The 22,685-nt window shown below is 47.5% G+C and overlaps 1 protein-coding gene across 15 annotated transcripts in view; it reads left to right on the plus strand.

Moving 5' to 3' along the window:
* Nucleotides 1-22,540, plus strand: part of BCL9 (BCL9 transcription coactivator) — a 62,120-nt gene extending 39,580 nt beyond the window's left edge. For 5 of the 15 annotated variants that reach the window (XM_030019768.2, XM_030019773.2, XM_030019772.2 and 2 more), the window contains exons 2-9: nucleotides 6,788-6,870; nucleotides 9,893-10,199; nucleotides 11,775-12,091; nucleotides 13,017-13,206; nucleotides 13,718-13,817; nucleotides 14,254-16,483; nucleotides 19,096-19,356; nucleotides 20,714-22,540. In XM_030019768.2, coding sequence (XP_029875628.1) covers nucleotides 10,147-10,199; nucleotides 11,775-12,091; nucleotides 13,017-13,206; nucleotides 13,718-13,817; nucleotides 14,254-16,483; nucleotides 19,096-19,356; nucleotides 20,714-21,831 — 4,269 coding nt within the window. In that variant the 5' untranslated portion in view covers nucleotides 6,788-6,870; nucleotides 9,893-10,146 and the 3' untranslated portion in view covers nucleotides 21,832-22,540. Of the gene's footprint in view, nucleotides 1-3,955; nucleotides 5,230-5,320; nucleotides 5,753-6,787; nucleotides 6,871-9,892; nucleotides 10,200-11,774; nucleotides 12,092-13,016; nucleotides 13,207-13,717; nucleotides 13,818-14,253; nucleotides 16,484-19,095; nucleotides 19,357-20,713 lie in introns of those variants that run through there. The other 10 variants (XM_030019764.2, XM_030019766.2, XM_030019777.1 and 7 more) reach the window with 10 other exon arrangements.
* Nucleotides 22,541-22,685: the final 145 nt, after the last annotated feature.

Consider the following 22,685-nt stretch of genomic DNA (forward strand, 5'->3'; position numbering starts at 1 on the left):
CTTGTGGGTTGAGATAAGGACCGGAGAGATCACTCTACCAATTACCGTCACGGGCAAAACAGACTCAGCTTGGGGAAAATTAACTCAATTTATTACCAATCAACCAGAGTAGGGTAATGAGAAATAAAACCAAATCTCAGAACACCTTCCCTCACCGCTCCCTTCTTCCCGGGCACAATTTCACTCCCGAATTCTCTACCTACCCCCCCCCAGCAGTGCAGGGGGATGAGGAATGGGGTTTATGGTCAGTTCATCACACATTATTTCTGCTGCTTCATCCTCCTCAGGGGCAGGACTTATCACACTCTTTCCCTGCTCCAGCGTGGGGTCCCTCCCATGGGAGACAGTCCTCCACGAACTTCTCCAACGTGGGTCCTTCCCACGGGCTGCGGTTCTTCACGAACTGCTCCAGCATGGGTCCCTTCCACGGCGTGCAGTCCTTCAGGAGGACACTGCTCCAATGTGGGTCCCCCGCGGGGTCACAAGTCCTGCGAGAAAACCTGCTCTGTGGGCTCCTCTCTCCACAGATCTGTAGGTCCTGCCAGGAGCCTGCTCCACCGTGGGCTTCCCATGGGGTCACAGCCTCCTTCGGGCACCCACCTGCTCCGGCGTGGGGTCCTCTCTCCGCGGGCTGCAGGTGGATATCTGCTCCACCGTGGACCTCCCTGGGCTGCAGAGGGACAGCCTGCCTCACCATGGTCTTCCCCACGGGCTGCAGGGGAATCTCTGCTCCGGCGCCTGGAGCACCTCCTCCCCCTCCTTCTTCACTGACCTTGGTGCCTGCAGGGTTGTTTCTCTTACATGTTCTCATTCTCTGGCTGCTGTTTCTATCTGTCCCAGCAACTTTTTTTTGCTTCTTAAATATGTTATCACAGAGACGCTACCACTATCGCTGATGGGCTCGGCCTTGGCCGGTGGCGGGTCTGTCTTAGAGCCGGCTGGTATTGGCTCTGTTGGACATGGGGGAAGCTTCCAGCAGCTTCTTACAGAAGCCACCCCTGTAACGCCCCCCCCCCCCAAAACCTTGCCACACAAAGCCGATACATGGTGGCAGAGCTGAAATGGTGTTGGCAGTGAGGGGAAGGATTCATAGCATTCCTGTACAGAAGTGGATAGTTGTAGCTTAGGCTTTGGGGTTTTTTTAAGGTTTTTCTTTTGGCTTTTTTCCCCAGACTGATTTCTGGAACTGTGTCAGAATTTACCAAGAGGTTTTCCTAGTCCCAGGTGGGCCAAGTAGTTCAATTTTTTTTTTTTTTTTTTTTACGTAATAGCAGCTGGGAAATTGAAAGGGACTTCAAGTGTCTGGCTCTGTACACCTTGAATCTGCTCACCAATGTCCATAAGTGTCTGTGCTCACCAATGTCCATAAGTGTCTGTCTCCTCCATTACTTTGGGGAAGGAGTTGTGGAGAGAGTTGCACAAAACCAGAAACTGTCTAGGACAGCCGTTCATCCCCATTGTATTAAAGACACACTGAAGTGTTCAATGCACTAAAAATAAAGTTTAATAGACATGTCATTGTCTGACAAAAAGTTAGTGTTACAGCTCTTAAAAATGATGGTTATGAGTGTAGTGAACAACATGCCTGTTGCAAAAGATTACTTTAGAATGTTTTCTGTAAATATCTAAAAAGAATAATTACTTAAACAGGCTTTACATCATGGCTACTGTTGGTTATCCATGTGCTTGTCAGAAGGAGAAAGGAAGAGAATAGTTGGTGGAGATACCATTGTCTGAGAGCAGGGGATGGTTACATGAGAAATGTCATAAAACACTTCATTCTCTGAGCCTTTGGGTTTGTATTGTGCTTTGTTAGTGATTGTCTTGGCTACACTTTTTAAGAATGGAGAGCAAAAGGGACTTTTTGTTGTTGTCCCTGTTTTGAGTGGACTTCAGGAGAGACTGGTTCTTTGGGAAATGTCCGTGTGTGTGGTGACAGCAGCTGGGGAGGAAAAGAGAAAAGAGTATCTGCACTGTCTTTCTCAAGATCTGTGGATGGGCAGGCATAGGTAGACTCAGCAGAGCTGCATTTATATGACCACACATACTGAATTTGCACGGGGATGATTAAGTATATTGTTACAGTTTCTGGGAGGTTTATCCTGTGGTCCTAAATTCTTAAATTAATCTGAGCTACTCTTCCTTGTAATGGCATAGAGTCTTGCCTGCTCTTTCCATGTCAGTGTGCTTGTAGGTCATCAAGGTGTTAATTTTAAGCAAGCCTATCTTTGCTCAGCCCCTTTCTTTGTGCTTCAAGGCATGGAGGTAGTTGCAGGCAATAACCTGCCTGTGTTTTAGAGGTTAACAGAGAGGTGCATACATACCATGTGTACAGGAGGAGTTATATTCTCTGTGGAGGCTGTAATGAGCCTGGTGAAGATTGTGTAGTCCCCACATTCCAGTAGCAAAATGAGTTGAGGTGACAAGTTCTTGATTCTTCTTTTGACTGAGAGTCACTTCTGGTACAAGACCATGAGCAAAGAGGTAATGCTGTGCAGACTTGGGATTAGCAGTGATTTCTCTGACATGCATAAGGAGAAATTCTTGGCTTTAGGAAACTGAGGACTTTGCATATGACGTTGTTTTTTACTGCCAAGACATAAACAAAGAAGAGTCCATACTGTTTCAGGATAAGTTAAGACCATCTAGAAATTGGTGACTGGCTGTGAGTTGCTGTCTAATCAGCTTACTAGTAACAAGTTAGCTCTTGATGTTGAGAAAACGATTTATAAGTAAATGGGATTTGTGGCGTACTAGGGAATGACAGAACATGGCATTTTCCCCAAATCAGCAGCTGTTTTGTGTAGAATACGGTCCATGTACCATATGAGGTGCCCCTGGTGCAAGTGGCCACTGCCTTTCTGGCAGATGGAGCACATGAGCAAATCATCTGAAAGTCTACTGTGTGATAACTGTTTAGTTTTATTAAAGGATGAAGTCTACAAACCCTGCAATGGAAAGAGCTGGGACAGTAGGTAGTCAGGCCATCTACTGATGACTTGCTTGGACAACCAGAGTTGTGTCCAGATGACGTGCGTATTGATACTGTGTCTTTAGCCTCAGCAGTTCTTTGGGTACCCGATGTATTTTCTGCCCTTGTTTAAGAAAAAGAACAGAGGGACCTGGCAGGAGAAGGGTGCAAGTGTGTAAGTCTTTCCATGCCTGTGCTATCAATCACTGCTGCCTCCTTTGTGCCAGGGCCAGTGAGCATGTGGCCACCTGGTTGGCTGAAACAGGAAGCTTGTCCCCTGAAAATTAATCACATCGTATCTAGAGTTAGTTTTCAGGTGGGTCGCAAGTGCTAGTGATGGCTGGAAGGAATAGAGTTGGATAGACTTAAGCTGGTTGATGTTGATTTCCTGGGTCCAGCATGCACTTGGTGTACAGAAGGTAAAGCGGCATTTTTGACAAACCTGTTTGAATGCTGGTGGGTCCAATACTAGTTGTGTTACAAGCACATGCTTTATGCATTCATGAGAAAGGATGAAGACAACAGCATTTGCTAAGAGGTAGGGGCAGATTTAAAGGTGTAGTTAAAAGTCCTTAGTAGGGGCCATATCTAGAAATGGGGACTGGTTCCAGGGACTGAAGAGTATCCTGTGTCCCTGTATCCTCAAATGTCATGGGGAGATGTGTGGGGTGTAGAATACTCCTGTCAATTTATCTATTTGCTTTTACTTTTATATGATCTTAAGGGAGTTGTCTGGTTCAATAAAAGCGTTGAATAACACTTCCTGCATCCTCCTTGTTTCCCAGTTGCACTCTTTATCAATGAGGTGTGTAATCAAGTACTTTATTAAGCAGCAGCTTATTAAAAAGTAACATGTGCACTTCAGCTGCAAGTGTGCAAAATAAGAAAATGCTTAACAAAACTGGTAAGCACAGCACGTGGTAAAAACCAGTGGTAGCTCTTGGGGTGTCTTGGGTGTCGTGGAGTCACCTTTTGCCAGTGCAGCTGTTCTCCCTCTTATGTGGTTGAATGAGGGTCGGAGAAACAAGATGTGCCCTTCCCAGTAAAATTGCGCTGAAGGAGCGCGTCGGTTGATTCATTGCCTTACCCCACCTCTCTGGTCATGCAGGGAATCCACTGGTGGATGCACATGCAGAGGTTTGCTTCCTGGTGGCTGTCAGGATGAGTGGTTGCTCAAACAGATCCTGCTGCTGGTGCTGCTGTTCTTGGTCCCTCCTGAAGCTGCTGCTCTTCCCAGACCAGTCTCTTACTCCTCTTACTCCTCTCTCTCCCCCCCCCCCTCTCCCTCACCCCCTGCCCCACTTTCTTGCCCACTCCACTGTCACAGCTACAATTCAGGGTGCTGGCTCAACTTGCGTTCAAAGTTATCGTTTGTTTTCTGTAGCAGCAGGTCTCTAGCCTTTTTTTCTTTTTCCATGCTGATTTTGGGCTTTCACCACCCTCAGTCCAGCACAGACCGACAGTCTCGGAAAGGCCACAGGGAAAAAAGAAGTGTGCTCTTTCTTGTACACAGAGAAAGAGGTTTCTTGGCTTTAATGCTTCGTGTCACAGTAAGGCCACAAGTTTGATACTTTTATCTATTTGGTATGCCTTTATTTCATCTCTCCACATTCTCCTTCTCAAAGAGGGAGAAAAGACTGAAGTGAATCAGTGATAACTGCAGCTGTTCCTGCTGAAGCAGCCATAATGCTGTACACCTCCAAGTACCTGACCACTTGTCACTATCAAGCTTCTGCAGTTTAAGGGCATAAAGTAGGAATAAGCTAGTTTGGATGGTTTTGGTTTTTTTTCATTCTGTTTGCAGTACAATAATGTGGTAGCTAGTTCATAGAAGCACAGGGATGGTTCACGAATACTTTATCAAAAGGTAAACTAAGATGTGCATTTGTGTCTTGTTAGTTACTCTGTGGTAGCTGCTTATGTACATGCTCTCACCCTTTTGCTCTTAAATTCACTGTGAAGCAAGCTGTCTTGCACCGACTGTGGGCTAAGACAGTGCAGGTGAGCAGCAGAGATGGTAAACTGGGGGATGGAATTACATTGCAGTAACTGTCTGTGTAGCCTTAAAGATTGATCGTGTCCGATCATTTGTGTCCCTTTTGCAGTCCTGAGCTGTGGTCTGTAAGGCTGCCCTGCTCCGGTGCTTTGCTGAGTTGGACTTGAATGTTTCAAGCAGCAGAGCTCCAACTGTTTGCTGTGATAGATTCGCTCCATCCTGATGTGTGCTGGTGTTCACGTTTTCCCTTTCAAGAGAAAAGGTGATTTCTGTTGCTTCTTTGATAGAGGTGTGTCAGTATTGGCACTGGCATGGTTTAGCCTGTGTTGTTTCATTGGGTGGGGTTGGGGAGAGGGGAGAGGAGATATAACTGGGTAATTGGATTCAGGGATGATTGTGCTGCTGTGGTAGGTTTTACTGGATGAAGCAGCTTGTTGCGATAGGTGTCTGTTTCAGCTTCTCTCTGCAGGTGTGACTTGGCTAGATAAGGATGGTCTATCATGTGGATGATTTCATTGTTTGATTTGGCTGGACTGGGTGGAGAATGTAGCTGCATTGTTTGGGACTAGCTTTGTAGTTTGATTTTGTTGAAGTGGATTACATGGCAGCGCATTGCTACATTATTAAGGGGAAGCTGCAGTAGATAATAGTTGGAGAATGTTGGAGGGAAGAGAATATGCACAGGGTTTCACAACGCGTAACTAATTGAGCCTCGCAACAGCTCCTGTGTTCCTGTTGGGAGATCTGGTCAGCAGAATGCATTGGGATCACACAAAAAACCTCCCGTAGTGATTTCAGTTTGCAGTTGTAGTTTAACTGCAAGGCTGTCCATGCTGTGTAAATAGCTGAGAGTGCTCTGAGAGACCATGCAGGCCCCGACAGTGTCAATGTTGTCTGGATTCATACTGTTCTTGCAGCCTCTTCAGTTTTCACAGTGGGTGAGGGAGAAGCTGGCAGGTAGCTGCTCTGTCTTTACTGACCTCAAATTTACCATTAAGCCATTCCTAAGAGTCTGCATTTCCTTGTATTACTGAACTCTTTGGCACTTAAACTTGCTTTAACATGTGAGTGAACGTTAATTGATGCAGGGTTGTCTCTGTTACTGAAAGTATGGCTGATTGGTTTTTGGGCTGTAAACTCTTTTGGCCTTATGGGAGATAACCATAGTGCAAGGTGGGGCTAACCCCTCTATCTTGAGCAAACTTGCAGTATGTCTTACTTGGGAAGGTTTGCAGTTGGATTCCCTTCTCCCTGTAGTGTAGCACGATGATGTGAAGTAGGAGCTGGCAGACAGTAGATAGTGCTTCTTCCTTCTAAAACCTGCCTGGTTTTCCCCTAGATGTGATTGCCTGGCTTTACCTGATGCTTGATGTTTTTATTTATACGTTGTCTGGCTGTGGAGGAGGTTACATATACGAAGCACAGGGGTTTGGCAGATGTTGCTGGGCACGTAGTGAGGGGAAGGTGAGCCTTTGAAGAGAGATGGGTGCAGAGAAGGGGAGGTTACTCGTCCAAGCTTTGTGCCAGCTTCTCTAAACACGGGTGAGCTCATGGGAATCCAGCTAGCTCAAATGTGGGAGTTCTAAAGCAGGTCTGACCTATTTCCCCTCCATGTGCAGCACACATCTTCAGACTCTTCCAGTCTGATAGTGGCTTTTTCAGTGCTGACAAATCTTGCCAGTCTGAGCAGCGCTTCCCCTTGTCAGTGGTTCGGAGCAAGTTTTGATTCCTCTGCTTCTGTGACTGGATGCATGGGAGGGACGCACGGCTTGGCTGTGCATTCTTGTTGGTGAAACTCTTCCTCTCTCTTCTTTTTCCAGGTGATCTTTTCTTGTGAGACGAGTGGTTCGCAACTCATGGCCTCCGCAATGAATACTGCAGTGTCGTGACACCAGGGGTCTTGGTAAGCTACTTGTTGGAAAGGCGAGGACCTATCATATCTCCAGAAATGCAGGTCTATATCTTTTGTCTCTGCAATTGAGGTTTGAAGTAATTTTAAGCCATCTGAATTGTAAGCTGCAACCAAGTGGGGTGAGGCTACTTTTCGCCTGTTCTCACCTCCTCCTCTGAGCTTGCAGTGGCACTGATGTGGTTGCATGATCAACCAGAACAGGGGACTAATCCAGCTGAACAGAGATTTCTGCTGTTTCCCTTGGGTTAGTTCCCATTCAGATCTTTCCCTGACCTGATGAGAATGAGTAGCTAGTTGAATGATCCTTTTCCCTGCAGCCGTTGCCTGGCATACCTTAAAGCAACCCTGAAAATACAGCCTTGGATGTAGCTTGCCAAAATGTCTTGAAAAGTGGCTTGACCATTCGCTGTCAGTGACCCTACCTCTAGTTTTAGAGCAATGAAAAAGGCTTTGCTATGACAGGTAGACTCCAGCTGCAAAAATGCATTTCTCTAGAGCTTTTCCATTATTGAGCCCTAGATTCCCAGACATATGTATGTTAGAAGTGCATTTAGAAAAATCATGAGGCATTCCATTTCACATTATAAAAGATGGTACATTCCCAGTGTGCAGAAATGAGAGTTGGAGGAAGTTGAGTTGCCATTGTTCCACCAGTGAATATATTGATGTATCCTTTATAGCTCTCTCTGGTAAGAAGAAATTTAAACTGAGATTGGAAAATACAGTTCCCTTGCAGAGACATCGATTCTAATAGATGGAAGATACATGCATGCAGGATAATAAAATAGCGTTAAAAATTTGGAGGTTTTTTTCCTTCCCTGTGAAGAACCTGAAAGTTCGGTGACATCAGAAATATTGCGCAGCCAGTGTGTTCCTGATTCTGTTCTTCATGTTTTCTCATTGCACTGTGCAAGACAGGGAGTCTGAGAAAATTCTCATCTTGTAATAAAAAGTAACATGATAATGCGTAAATATCAGAAGTAGGAAACTGGAGGGTGAAACAACTAGAATACTTAAGTTCATCACACAGGCATCTACATTCTGCTTTTAGCATTGAGCTCTGCTCACTTTAATGCTATTATTACAGTGAATTTCAGGTAAAAGAAAAAAGTATTTTCAGTCACACCTTCATGTTAAGTGAGGACCCCAAAGTATCACTGAGTTCCACTGACTTTTACAGATGCATAAATCTCTTAACGGACATAGGAGCCAAATTTGCACGCAAAGATGGTACAATTTACATACTTGTGAAGATGTTCTCTCTTGTCTTTAATGTATCTGTACAGCACAAGCTCCAGTTACAGCACGATAGTAACAATAGTAATAGAATAACTCCAACATTGTTCTCAAAATCAGTGGGATAACCAGCTGATAGCCCCAGAAAGGCATGTGGATCCTGTGGAGTGTGTGGCACAGCCTGGATTTCATCTGATTGTGCCTGATAGGAGGCATTAAAAACAAGAACTTTATTGAAGAAACATTCCCTTCATTAATGGGTTTGTGCAGCACAAATAGGGAACAAGAGAGAACAGGGAACAAGATGATTTCTCTGGCTCCTGAAGGAGGCATGTGGTAGAGAGGAGAATTTTTGGAGATGATGCAGAGCTTCATGGAACAATGGCAGCGTGGAGCACTATTATGTTAAAGTACAGCAGTGCAAACTATTATGTTAAAGTACAGCAGTGCAAAGTCACTAAAAAGTGTAACAGCACAACCTCACAACAAGATAAATTTGGGGAACTGGAAAACCATGGTGCTCAATACTACAAGTTACTGATAACTCTCCTTGGCTAGAGGTGGTCATACAGTGCCTGTGTTTCTTAACCCTCTGGTGTCAGTGCATAAGAAAACCAATTTTTGTTTTCTAAATGCAGTTTGAACAGGAGTTTCTTCCCAAAGTTCAAGACACTCTCAGTCTGAGATTTATTTTGTTTCATTTGATATACACAGGAGGAAACTGTTTCTTTGGTGCTGAGAAGGAATACCAGGAATATTTACATTTGAGTAATATTTAACTAGCAATGCTTAATACATTAACAATAAATCTTGGTTAGATTCTAAATTAAGTGGATTTGCATCTGAGTAGGTGAGATGAACAGGAGAGATTTTGTTGAAACATAAACAAGACAGAAATTTGTTCCAAAATAATTTAGCCCAAAGGATGTAAACAGTAATGTTCAATAGTTTCCTCCTCCAGAAACAGTTTTATGTGCCTTATTGCCTGCGTCATGCATATTGTTTCTTAGAAGGAAGCTGAAAAAGTGCTTATTTTTTGGGTCGGGTGGTTTTGTTGTTGGGTTTTTTTGGGTTTTTTTTGGTTTTGTTTTTTTTTTAAAGCCTCAATAGTCTGAATAGTGTTGCTGAGCAAATTTAGAGGGGTAGTTCTCTAGTGATCTTTTGGCATTTCTAATAGATATAATGAGTGACTAACCTCTGGTATTTTTGGAGTAATCACAGCATAGCTGGTTGCTTACAGGTGGTCAGGAAGGCATTTTATTTGATTTTATGTTCCTCCCTTTGTGCAACCCTTAGCACACATCATTGAACATATGTCTAGTTATATTGGACCAAGGAGACAAAAGATTTGAGCAGAGTTTATGTTCTTAAGAAATATCAGATTACGGCCACTCACAGGGGAATTCTGGATAGCTAAGTCATGTTGGGGATTTGTAATTTTGGCTTACTACTGACTTGCTGTGAGGTGTCTTCAAGCTGAACACAGATGCGGAATCAAAGTGTCCAGATATGAGGGAGGGGCTTCCCTGTTTTATTGACTCCAGAGTGATTTGCTTTGGGTGAAGGGAAGATGGCCTTGCTGCCTGTAAACTGAGTGGCCGGTCAGGGCTGCCTCTGTTTTGAAATACACAGCTGTACTGAGCCATCTGAAAGCTCTTCTCCTGTGTCTTCTCGGTAATGGGGGAAGAATTGCCATTTACTGCTTTACACCAGACACATCTGCTTGGAAAGTTCCTCACTGGTTTTCTGTTCTCTTCTTGTGGGGTGGTTTTAACAGTGTGCCCTGGAGATGCGAGACTTCCCCTGGGCAGCAGGAGGCAAACGTCTAGAGAATGCTGGAGCTGCAGGAGGGAAGCGCCCAGTGCAAAACCAGAGAGGAGCAAAGAGAAAAAAGGCAAGCAGACAGCCAGCATTGAGAGAAGCAGGTGGCAGAAAGTGCTTTGACGCTGCCTCTGGCGGCACACTCCCCAGAGGAACTTGACGAGAGTCCATCTGCGTGCGTGTGAGACTGTGAGCTCAGGATTTCTGTCAATGCATTCCAGTAACCCCAAAGTGAGGAACTCCCCATCAGGCAACACGCAGAGGTAAGGAGAAGAGCCTGCAGTCAGCTGCTCTGGATTGGTGCATGATGCTGTCCCTGCTCTGCTGCAGGATTAGCCAAGGACTGGTGCATGTGACTTGCTGGTCCTCCTTTGTGCTCCCATCAGACCTGCCGAGTACCTGAGTGCTGGCTGCACAGTGCTGACGAGCCTCCATGTTTGCTAGGCTTAGGGTGAACTGAAAGCTGTATACCTGTGAGGTGTGGATTCTCCATTCCTCGTGCCCTTCTCCCTCCCATCAGGTGTTTGAATAGGCTGTAGGAGAGTAAACATGCTGTTTCTATCTGGTTTTTGTTTCTTTCTTCACCCTCTCCTAATTATCTGTTTCCCCGAGGGGTAGTTGGGCAGCAGAAGGTCTCTCTGTACTTTCACACAAAATGCTTCCTCCGTATTATTGGCCTGAACGGTCTGGAGAACTGATCAGCTGTGCACTGAGATCCTCTGCATCATTCACCTGCCAGTGCAGCAGGTCAGCATCTCTCCTGTGCTAATTTGGAAGGGGAAAAATATGGAAGCACAGCAGTGTCCAGGGATTTAAAATGGTCTGACTGACAGCATTCTCAAGTTTGATTATTTACTCCTAGAGGTCATCTGGAGCTTAAGAGTAATTCAGAGGGAATGCCTCTGGGTCAGATGTCTGTCCAAAGGAGGAAACGGCTTGTGTGAGTCCCACAGTGAGGATCTTAGCAAGCACTGCATGCTGGAAGTGGTAGTGACGATGGGAAAACACAATGCAGAAGATCTGATAGGAACAGAGTAACTGGAGGGTGAAGAGAAAGGGGTGGCTAATACGTCTGTAAAACCGAGAGGAGCAAAATATTTTTAGGATGCAATTTGCTGAATGGAAGAGGGAAAGAAAGACTCTGAATTTCCTTTGGCAAATGAAAGAAGCTTCATCTGCCCCATTTTGCAGGAGTGTGCAGGGAGATGCCTCGTTTCTTATTCGGAGGCAGGTTGTAGCTGGTTTAATTGTTTTCACGGTCAGAGGTTTGTGTTTTCCTGGCAGCTCGCCCCAATGTATGATGAATGCTGCAGTAATGCTGGGTTTTCCTTGTGTTCCCTGTAGAACTGGATAGGGAGGTGCAAGGGAGGGGGCGGGGGGGGGGGGGTGTCTGCTCTGATTAGAGCTGCAGTGTATAGTTGGGGTCCAGGAGAGTGGTGAGGTGAACTTTATTGTGCCTTGTTTGTTTACTCTGAGCTGGTCTTGGTGTGAGGCGCTTCTCTGTGCACATAGAAACCGTTGTCTTTATTGACAGAAGCCCCAGAGGTAGGTCCTCATGTGACAGCAGTTCCTGGGATCTGGCAGGTCTGTAGCTTGCCCTGGTGCCTTCTTTAGCAATGAGATCCCATCTTGGATAATAACCCTTTCAGGGCATGTTCAAAAAAGCAACTGTATGACTCTAAGCTTGCAGGCATTTTTTATTTGTCAGCAATTGTCTTAGCTTGCAGAGGTGGCAGTGGTTATTTCTGCTTCTCTCTAATCTGTTCCTACAGGGTTGAATGAATCAACGGTGTGATTTGTCACTTTTTTTCTTTTTCTTTTTTTTGCTCTGTCCCCAGCAGCCCCAAATCAAAGCAGGAGGTGATGGTCCGTCCCCCTACAGTGATGTCCCCGTCTGGCAACCCCCAGCTGGATTCCAAATTTTCCAACCAGGGAAAACAAGGGGGCTCCACCAGCCAATCCCAGCCCTCTCCCTGTGACCCCAAAAGTGGAGGTCACCCCCCCAAAGTGCTCCCTGGCCCAGGTGGGAGCATGGGGCTGAAGAATGGGGCTGGAAATGGTGCCAAGGGGAAGGGGAAGAGAGAGAGGAGCATTTCGGCAGATTCCTTTGAACAGAGGGAAGCTGGGACTCCTAATGATGACCCTGAAATCAAAGGTATGTTTGCTAGGATTCGTGCGCAAGTGTAGCCAATTAGTCTGAGTCCTCTGTGAGATGGAAAATTGCTATGCAAGTGTTAGCGAAACATTTATTTGTCTGGGGTTCTGTAAGTTCCAGCCAGTGAAGTCTAAAGGTCTTGAGAGCAGGTGAAGAGGAGAGGTTGTCATAGCTGGTATCGGTAAATATCCTGTTCATGCTCAGTTAAAGTGCAGACCGGACTCTGGTGGGAAAGTTTCTTTGTAACTCTGAAACTTCCCCAGATGATTTGAAAGTACAAATGCAACCTGTTGGTTTCCTTCTGGCCTTTGGCCTTTCAGGAACTGCTCGGTTGTAACTGAGGTTTTGAACAACATGCAAGCCTGTTTTGTCAACACAGATACATAACCCATAGCACCTTGACTGGTAACACAAACCCGAGAGGTGGGATTTCTGTGTTCTGTTTTTGGCTCCAACATTGCCTCTGTGAGGCAGTGCAAAACAGACTATATGTGCAGTTGTCCATCTTTCCTTTATTGTCCATTTTATTAGGTCACCTGGCTAAGGTGGCTGAAGGAAGAAAAAAAAAAAGTAAAGTTTTGCACAGGGTGTTCTCCTTGGGTGCAGACATATTTATATTTGTTCGTTTTAGTGTGTCATTTTCCTGCTACTTTGTGTGGCCACTAGCGAATTCAAAGGGATCAGCTCTTGGAACTGCCACTTGCCTTGGAAAGAGACAAGATGAGCTTTCTCCCAGTGGTGCCTGAAGGGGCAGCATGGCATTAGGAGGAAGATGCATGGTGTAATAGAAGAAGTGCCTTTAGTAGTGCTTGAGAGAGAAGTGGGAAATTTCAGAGAAGGAAGATCTCTGATCAGTTTCCAGAAATGGTTTCCAAAGAGCTCCCAAGGTAGAGATTCCCCTCTTTTCTTCTTTCTCCCTTTCCAGACTGCAATTCTGCTGATCATGTGAAATCCCAGGAGTCTCAGCACACACCACACTCCATGACTTCTTCAAATGCTTCAGCCCCAAGGTCTTCCACACCTTCCCATGGCCTGACTGCTGCTTTGGAGCCAGCAAGTGGGCAGAAGACTCCATCCAAAGTGGTTTACGTCTTTTCTACTGAGATGGCCAACAAGTAGGTAGATGCTTGAATGTCTTCAGGGAGCAGGGCTTATATTTGTGCTCCCTTTTTAAAAGATTCTCAAGTGCACTTTCTCCCATCAAGTGCGTTCTTGTAGCAAAAAGTCATTACTTGTTTTGGGGATGCTGAAGGGGCTGGAGTGGAGAATGTTACTACCTCTTGCCCTCTCAGAAGTGATTATTTATTCCTCCAAGGTATGTGTGTTGGATGTTTTTGGGTTTGGTCTTTTCTTTTTTTTTTTTTTTTTTTTTTTTTGCAAATGCTGGTAGATGCTGTTTTGCAATCCATGCAGTGAGTAGCAGCCAGGATGGCTTAAACTGAGACATGAACCCTGAATGCTGATGAGCTTGTAGGTGTAAGCATTTTTCTTTTGCTACTCATCTAGAGTGAAATATGTGTGGTTAAGACTTTCTCCCTTCTGCCAGCTGAAGGATAGAAGGGAGGGTTGTTAAGAAAAATTGGTTCGTAGCTTCAACTGGATATGTGCGTCTGTCTGTCTTTGCAGGGCTGCAGAAGCTGTGCTGAAAGGACAGGTGGAAACCATTGTGTCCTTTCATATCCAGAACATCTCAAACAGCAAGGCGGAACGAAACACTGTACCCTTGGTAGGGAATACCTGCATGTGGGTGGGAAGGGAAATGGTAGATGTGCTTGTCTGTGTGTGGTTCAGAGAGATGGATGATTATTTACACTCTGAAATAAGTTTTAGGGTGGAAAAAAGAGAGACAGTTGTTGTTCTAGCCTTCTGCAAATGTCTTGGATCATCCAAAGAAGAGCTTAAGTCTTGCAATATTTGGGTAGTGTATTTCCAACCTATTGCTCATGCAGAGCTAGCACAGAAGCAAGGGGTACCTGCTGTAATGCTTGAGCAAAATAGGTTTCTGCATGGCCAAGATGCTGCTGTGTAATCGCTGCATGAGGGCTACCCTTCCTTGCAAAGTGTGGGCTGATGGGGTTGAGACAGGATGTTTCATTTGCACTGCTGCTTATTTGACATGGCTGTAAGAAAAGTGAGTGATGGTGTGTGGCTTTCTCTTGCAGAACCCCCAGATCACTGCCCTTCGGACTGAACCCAAGCCCCTGCCGCAGCCCCAGCCCCCCACTGCCCAGGATCAGAACCCTCCCCAGAACGCTAAAATGCAGCCGACTCCACCCGTGTCAGTGCCGGTATCCAAATCCACTGGCCCCCCGTGTCCCATAGATCAGGACAGTCCCGGCGTGGAAAGCAAAGTCATGTCTGTGGGCAGCCCTGCCAACTCTACCCCATTGCAGACAGAAGGATTTGGGCAGAGTTCGACCCCCAATAATCGAGCAGTTAGCCCAGTTTCCCAAGGTAGCAATAGCTCTGCTGCAGACCCCAAAGGTCCTCCCCAGCAGGTGTCTGGTGGGGACCCATCCAATTTGGGTGAGAATCCAGATGGACTGTCACAGGAGCAGCTGGAGCATCGAGAGCGCTCATTGCAGACCCTGAGAGACATACAGCGCATGCTCTTCCCTGATGAGAAGGAGTTTGCGGGAGGGCAAAGTGGGGGGCCACCCTCAAATGCTGGGGTGCTGGATGGTCCCCAAAAGAAACCTGAAGGGCCAATACAGGCCATGATGGCTCAATCCCAAAGTTTAGGCAAAGGGTCAGGGTCTCGGACAGATGGAGGGGCTCCGTTTGGCCCTCAAGGACACAGGGACATGCCTTTTTCCCCAGATGAAATGGGGCCACCACCAATGAACTCTCAGTCAGGACCCATAGGCCCAGACCACCTGGACCACATGACTCCTGAGCAGGTGGCCTGGCTCAAGCTGCAGCAGGAGTTTTACGAGGAGAAGAGAAGAAAGCAAGAGCAGGTGGTTGTGCAGCAGTGTTCACTGCAGGACATGATGGTCCATCAGCATGGGCCTCGTGGGGTGGTCCGAGGCCCTCCCCCTCCCTACCAGATGACCCCTGGGGAGGGCTGGGGACCTGGGGGTCCAGAGCCCTTCCCTGAAGGCATGAACATGTCGCACTCTCTGCCCCCCAGGGGCATGGCCCCTCATCCCAACATGCCCGGGAGCCAGATGCGCCTGCCTGGTTTTGCAGGAATGATGAACCCTGATATGGAGGGCCCCAGCGTCCCGAATCCTGCCTCCCGGCCTGGGCTTTCGGGAGTTAGTTGGCCAGATGATGTGCCAAAAATCCCAGATGGCCGAAACTTCCCTCCTGGCCAGGGTGTCTTCAGTGGCCCTGGCCGAGGGGAGCGGTTCCCCAATCCACAGGGCCTGCCCGAAGAGCTCTATCAGCAGCAGCTGGCTGAGAAACAGATGGGCCTCCCTCCTGGCCTCAACATGGAAGGCATCAGGCCTGGCATGGAGATAAACAGAATGATGCCCTCCCAGAGACACATGGAGCCTGGAAACAATCCGATCTTCCCTCGCATGCCAGTGGAAGGGCCGATGAGCCCCTCCAGGGGGGACTTCCCGAAAGGAATACCCCCACAAATAGCCTCTAGCAGAGAGCTGGAGTTTGGGATGGGCCCTGGCAGCATGAAGGGGGACATGGGCATGAATGTCAGCATGGGCTCCAACCCACCTCTGGTCCCTCAGAAGCTGAGGGATGCAGGAGTTGGGCCGGAAGAGATGATGAAACTGCGCCCCGGTGTCTCGGAGATGCTCTCCTCTCAGCAGAAAATGGTGCCGCTGCCATTTGGGGAGCATCCGCAGCAAGAGTATGGCATGGGTCCCAGGCCTTTCCTTCCCATGTCTCAGGGCCCAGGAGTCGGTCTCCGAAATCTCAGAGAACAGATTGGGCCTGACCAAAGGACTAACAACCGGCTCAGCCACATGCCGCCACTACCTCTCAATCCCACCAGTAACCCTAATAGCCTCAACACTGCTCCCCCTGCGCAGCGCAGCCTCGGCCGCAAGCCCTTGGATATCTCTGCAGCTGGTCAGGTGCATTCGCCAGGGATCAACCCCCTGAAATCCCCCACGATGCGCCAGGTCCAGTCTCCCATGATGGGGTCTCCCTCGGGGAACCTCAAGTCCCCTCAGACACCCTCCCAGCTGGCAGGAATGCTTGCAGGCCCCACTGCCGCAGCTGCCGCTGCCTCCATTAAGTCTCCCCCTGTCTTGGGGTCTGCTGCTGCTTCTCCTGTCCACCTCAAGTCTCCGTCTCTCCCCGCACCTTCTCCCGGATGGACTTCATCTCCAAAGCCTCCTTTGCAGAGCCCTGGGATTCCCCCGAACCACAAGGCATCTCTCACCATGTCTTCTCCAGCCATGCTGGGGAACGTGGAGTCGGGTGAGTGCCGCCTCTGCTAGCCAGGTTTGGCTCTTTGGTTTGCATCGCATTACCCTGAGGTGTGCAGCAAGGAGAGGGAGGAGGTTTCTTGCAGAGTGGCAGAAGCTAGACAGCGCTTTGCCTGTGTGAGGGAGGCTGTGCCGAGGGTCTGGTGGGTGGCTGTGTGAGTGGAGCACAAGCGCTTTTCTTCCTCCTGCTGTATTTGTGGGTTTGCACCATGCCTCCCATGTGTCAAGATGAGGGCTGGTCACTCAGAGGACATGAAAGTAAAAGGGTGGGGTCAAGAGGCGTGAAAAGATGTGGGATGTTGATGGGAGAGATCTCTCCTCAGGGAGGTTTTCGGCTGTTCTGCCATAGCTCCTGGTGATTGTAGCTTTGTGGAGAAGATCCCGCTGATGTTATGAAAACGTTTTGAGATAAAAGGCTCCTACAAAGACATACTGAGCATAGTTAGCCAGTTCTGTATCTGGGTATGGTTCAGGCATGGTTAGTGCTTTCTAGGTTTACCACCACAGGCAGAGAGGAGTGCTAACATTTGTTCAGGCCTCAACCATTTTGGAGAGAGCTAAACACCACCATATGTAGTGTTCAGTAGCGTGCTGGAGCCGTGCCATGGCTGGGACCCCGGGGTGCAGATTCTGGCACTGCCCTATCTGCTCCCGAACGTCTCCGGGCTGTTGGTGGCACGCCTCTGCCCTCCCCATCCTGCTCCCAAAGCCTCCCAGAGCTCACCCCGGAGCACGTTCGGCCCTCTGTCCCCGGGAAGGTCTCCTGGCCGGCAGAGGAGCCGTTTGCCCACGTTGCCCTCTAGTGCTGCTGCGGGAAACAGCGCGGTGGCCGGGACGTGCCTGCCGGGGCCGGGGGACCGGCGGTGGCGGGGAGGGTAGCACCTCGCACCAGCTGTCGGGATTGCTGGCCGGGTCTCTGTGCTCGGGAGGAGAGCCTGGATGTTGGTGTCCGTCGTGGCTGCTGAGGCCGTGCCCGGCCTGAGCCCAAGTACCGACAAGTCAGAACCAATTGCTTTAGCCCGTGCTTAAGGTTGTGCTTAACGAATGCATTTACACGCAGCTCTTCCAAAACATAAATGTTTTGGCATCGCAGGATTTTTGTATTCTCTAGTCTCCTTTCCTTTCTCGGCGGGCGGGGGGGGGCTGAGGAATGTGCAGTGAATTTTCAGTGACAGTACAACTTCGGTTTAGAATCCTTCCTTCACATGTGGTCTGGGTGGCATGAAATTCATTGGTGAAGAACAAAGGAGATTGGTAGTACAGTTCAGTTATTTCTAGTTTTGGGAGAGCAAAGGATGATGTTAAGCTGGAAAGCTGCCCAGCAGAGAAAGACCTGGGGGTGCTGGTTGACAGCCAGCTGAACATGAGCCCGCAGTGTGCCTAGGTGGCCAAGAAGGCCAATGGCATCCTGGCCTGTATCAGAAATAGCATGGCCAGCAGGAGCAGGGAATTGATTGTTCCCCTGTATTCGGCACTGGTGAGGCCGCACCTCAAGTGCTGTGTTCAGTTTTGGGCCCCTCACTGCAGGAAAGACATTGAGTTGCTGGAATGTGTCCAGAGAAGGGCAACCAAGTTGGTGAGGGGCCTGGAGCATAAGTCTTATGAGGAGCGGCTGAGGGAACTGGGGCTGTTTAGTCTGGAGAAAAGGAGGCTGAGGGGAGACCTTATCGCTCTCTACAACTACCTGAAAGGAGGTTGTAGTGAGGTGGGTGCTGGTCTCTTCTGTCAGGTGGCTGGAGATAGGACGAGAGGAAATGGCCACAAGTTGCAGCAAGGGAGGTTTAGGTTGGATATTAGGAAAAATCTCTTTACTGAGAGGCTTGTCAGACATTGGAATAGGCTGCCCAGGGAAGTGGTTGAGTCACAATCCCTGGAGGTGTTCAAAAAGCACGTAGACAAGGCACTCCAGAACATGGTTTAGTGGGCATGGATGATGGTTGGACTCGATCTTGAAGGTCTTTTCCAAACTAAATGATTCTATGACTCTAACAGGTGCAGAGAACACTTCCTTAACTGGAATGAGCAGTAAATATGTGTACGTAAAACCTGAAATGAAACATAAACAGGGAGTTTTACTTGTAGCTGCATCAGCAGCTAGTCAGAAATCTGCTCGCATGTCTCAGCATAATATCTGCTACAGCTTTCGTTCTGCTGCCTGTGCCTTTTGTGCTTGTTTGCCCCCTAAAGAAAAAGGGAAAGGAGTTACAGTTGGCATTTGGTGGGTGCAAGAACAATTAATTGACTATAGATTTTGATTTTTATGGCTAGACCTGGTACCTAAGTCTATCTTCAGTGTATGGAAGTTGAATAGTAGGATTTTCAGATTTACCTGATAATTCTTCATGTGGATTTGTAGAGGCTCAAGATAGTTCCAGTAGAAGTGCAGAATGCAGGATAACAAATGTTAACCATCTTAACCAATAGGCTTATTTTTCTGGTTACCTTTCACTGGCATTGACTGCATTAGTCAGATGGTCTCTTGCAATAAAAGGGATTTCAAGTTTTTGAGCTTTCTAGGAGAAAAGAGTGAGATTTAAGGAGAAAAATAAGAAGGAAAAAAAAATTAAAGTCTCTTTCTTTCTCTCTTTTTCTTTTTTTCCTAAGGTGGTCCACCTCCTTCCACAGTCAGCCAGTCTGCTCCTGTGACTCTCCCTGGAAATCTTCCCTCTAGCAGTCCTTACACAATGCCACCAGAGCCGACCCTCTCCCAGAATCCCCTCTCCATTATGATGTCCAGGATGTCCAAATTTGCCATGCCCAGCTCTACACCGCTCTATCATGATGCCATCAAAACTGTGGCCAGCTCAGATGATGACTCCCCTCCAGCACGTTCCCCAAACTTGCCACCTATGAACAGCGTACCAGGTAAGAAACTCAAAGAAATGTAAGCCCAAACTGTTAGGCAATATAGTGAGGGTAATTTTTATGGAAGTTTCATCAAATGAAGATGGTGAGAGGGAAAAACCTTGAAGAATGTATAGCCATGGGTTGTTTTTGAGGAAGACAGTTGCAGTTCTCTGAAATGAGGGGATAGAAATTCTTGCAACCAGTTTTTTCTGTCTAGAACGTGTCTAATCTGGAAAACCCTTATGTATGGGAGAGATTTCCACTCAGGCAGACTGGAATTACTTGTGCGAGTGAAGGCTGCTCATGAGAATAAGGGTCAGACCTACAACGTGTTATCCAGAGGAAACCATTCTTCCCGTGTCTTAAGGCAGTGTCATAGAAGCTTCACAGGTGGTTTGGTTTTTTTGTGGTTTGTTTGTTTGGGTTTTTTTTGTTTTGTTTTTTTTTTTTTTAGACTGAATCCTCTGGTCTTTTCCTGGGTTTTGTGGATTGCCTTTGTTAAAGAAGAGATGTTAGAGTGCTTTCTCAAAACATACATCTTTTCATGTAGGGAATGTGTAATGGCAGGCAACCTCAGCTAGGACTGAAGGAAAGTGTCCTGGTCTCTACCTGAGAGAGTTAAAGGAAAAGTAAAATAAAAATATATCCTTTTGGGCTGTCTTGTGGATGAGCATGTTTATCTAAGTCCAATGCCTGCTGATAGCTTAATGTTCGTGGGTACATATTTAATACAAAAGTAGGCTGTAGCCCCTCTACCCAATTGAATTAACATAGCTGAAAGAGGGGACGAGTGGATGTTTCATGACAGTGGCAATTGGTAATGAATTCTCCATGAGTTTACCTGTAGCTTTGCTGTCTGTTTCACGCAGTAATGATCAGAGTGGCTGAATATACCTGGGGAAGCTGGCTAATTGAGTAAGTTAATGATGACAGCTCATTAACCTCATTGATTGCTGCCTCCTAGTCTTACGAGGGTTACCTGATTTATCGCCTCTTGAGTTTTGAAAGGAGATTCAGTCACTTCCCAGTGGACAAGTGTCCATATGCTGATAATCTGTCACAGACGTGTTTGTTACTGCCTGTGTCATCTAGACTGCCAGGAAAGTAGGAAAGGTGTGGGTTGGACTGAGATCCTACTTAGAGAGCAGGCTTTAGTCACTTTTTGATAGGGCAGTGACAAGCCTACAGAGGCAGCTGTGCAGGTGGCATCCATTTTCTGATTAAAATAACATTTTCCAGAGCAACTACTGATGTTTTTTTTACTAGCACAAAATTTTTTGTGTGTGTGTGCGGACTTGGTAACCTGCAGAACGCTCTCTGATAGCTTTATTACTATTGGCTGTTATCTAAATGTGATTCCTTATTTCTTCCCTAGGAATGGGCATTAATTCTCAGAATCCTCGAATTTCAGGTCCAAACCCAGTGGGTCCAATGCCAACCCTTAGCCCAATGGGAATGACCCAGCCTCTTTCCCATAACAACCAGATGCCCTCTCCAAATGCTATGGGACCCAATATACCTCCTCATGGGGTCCCCGTGGGACCCGGCCTGATGTCACACAACCCAATGATGGGGCATGGTTCCCAGGAGTCTCCAATGGTACCTCAAGGACGCCTGGGCTTCCCACAGGGGTTCCCTCCTGTACAGTCTCCTCCGCAACAGGTGCCATTTCCACACAACGGGCCCAGCGGTGGACAAGGCAACTTCCCAGCGGGAATGGGCTTCCACGGAGAAGGACCTCTGGGGCGTCCTACCAACCTGCCCCAAAGTTCGACAGATCCAGCACTTTGCAAGACTGGAGGCCCTGGCGGTCCAGACTCCTTCACTGTTCTCGGAAACAATATGCCTTCGGTTTTCACTGATCCAGAGCTGCAGGAGGTGATCCGTCCTGGAGCCACAGGAATACCTGAGTTTGACCTGTCCAGGATTATCCCATCGGAGAAGCCTAGCCAGACACTACAGTATTTCCCTCGTGGGGAGGTGCCAGGCCGCAAGCAGCCGCAGGGTCCTGGGCCTGGGTTCTCCCACATGCAGGGGATGATAGGAGAGCAGACCCCAAGGATGGGACTAACATTGCCTGGCATGGGGGGCCCCGGGCCAGTGGGAACTCCGGATATCCCTCTTGGGACGGCTCCATCCATGCCAGGTCATAACCCGATGAGACCACCTGCCTTCCTGCAGCAAGGCATGATGGGGCCGCACCACCGCATGATGTCACCAGCACAAACGGCGATGCCTGGCCAGCCCGCGCTAATGAGTAACCCCGTGGCCGCCGTGGGCATGATCCCAGGCAAGGACCGAGCCCCTGCAGGGCTGTACAGCCACCCGGGCCCTGTAGGGTCACCTGGTATGATGATGTCAATGCAGGGCATGATGGGACCCCAACAAAACATCATGATTCCCCCCCAGATGAGGCCCCGAGGTATGGCTGCTGACGTTGGCATGGGAGGATTTAGCCAAGGCCCTGGAAACCCAGGGAACATGATGTTTTAAGCTGCTACCATAAGACTGGATGTTCTGATCCTTGTCAAGATGAGATTCCAAGTCCTGAGGGCTTTTTTGGGAGCTTCAGGAGTACAGTTTGGCCATGCAATAGGTGAAAAGAGACCAGAGGACGCTTTGGGAAATCTCGAATGTATGGAATTACCTGAAAAAAAAAATTATTCATTTTAACAGGTTGTTTTTTTTTTTAAGATTTATTTTTTAAAAATTATTTTTGTGGACTTGGGTATCCTGTGACGGCACCTGCTTTGAGAATCTGTAGCTGTATTTTGAGAATTGCCATTTGTCACAAGTTGCACCATTCTCTGTATGTTTACGTCCTTTGGACTGGCTTCTCCCAGGACTCTCGGTTATTTTTGGGGTTTTTTGTGTACTGTACTATATTGTAAAAGGGATTTTAGCAGAGACTTTAGTCTTTGGGGTGAGAGGAGAATGGGATTCTAGGCTGTTTACTTTAGGTGGAGAATCCATCTTCAGAACTTTGGACTATTTTCCTTCAACTCCAATGTATAGAAAAACCAAACTACGACCTCAGAGCAGAGTATTAATGAAAAGCACAAAAAGGAACTTAAGTTCAGTGAGGGGAATCTTTTAAAAGAAATAAATAATAAGTTAAGGACATATTTTTCAAATTATGGCGTGCTGTCCAGCACCTTCTGTCTCTCCCTCCCACTCTTTATTAAATAGGCTTCTCTCTCTCTCTCCGTCCCCCTTCTGTCTTCTCCTATGGCAGCTGCAATACATTGTGTTATTTTGGGGAGTAAATCTAGGAGAGCCTCTCCTCACGTGGGGACTCTTCCCACTTTTAGGAAGGGGCTGGACTTGGACACTGTTACATCCTACAG

This window comes from Aquila chrysaetos, chromosome 7 (genome assembly GCF_900496995.4).
Source record: "Aquila chrysaetos chrysaetos chromosome 7, bAquChr1.4, whole genome shotgun sequence".
In the NCBI taxonomy this organism is placed as follows: domain Eukaryota; kingdom Metazoa; phylum Chordata; class Aves; order Accipitriformes; family Accipitridae; genus Aquila; species Aquila chrysaetos.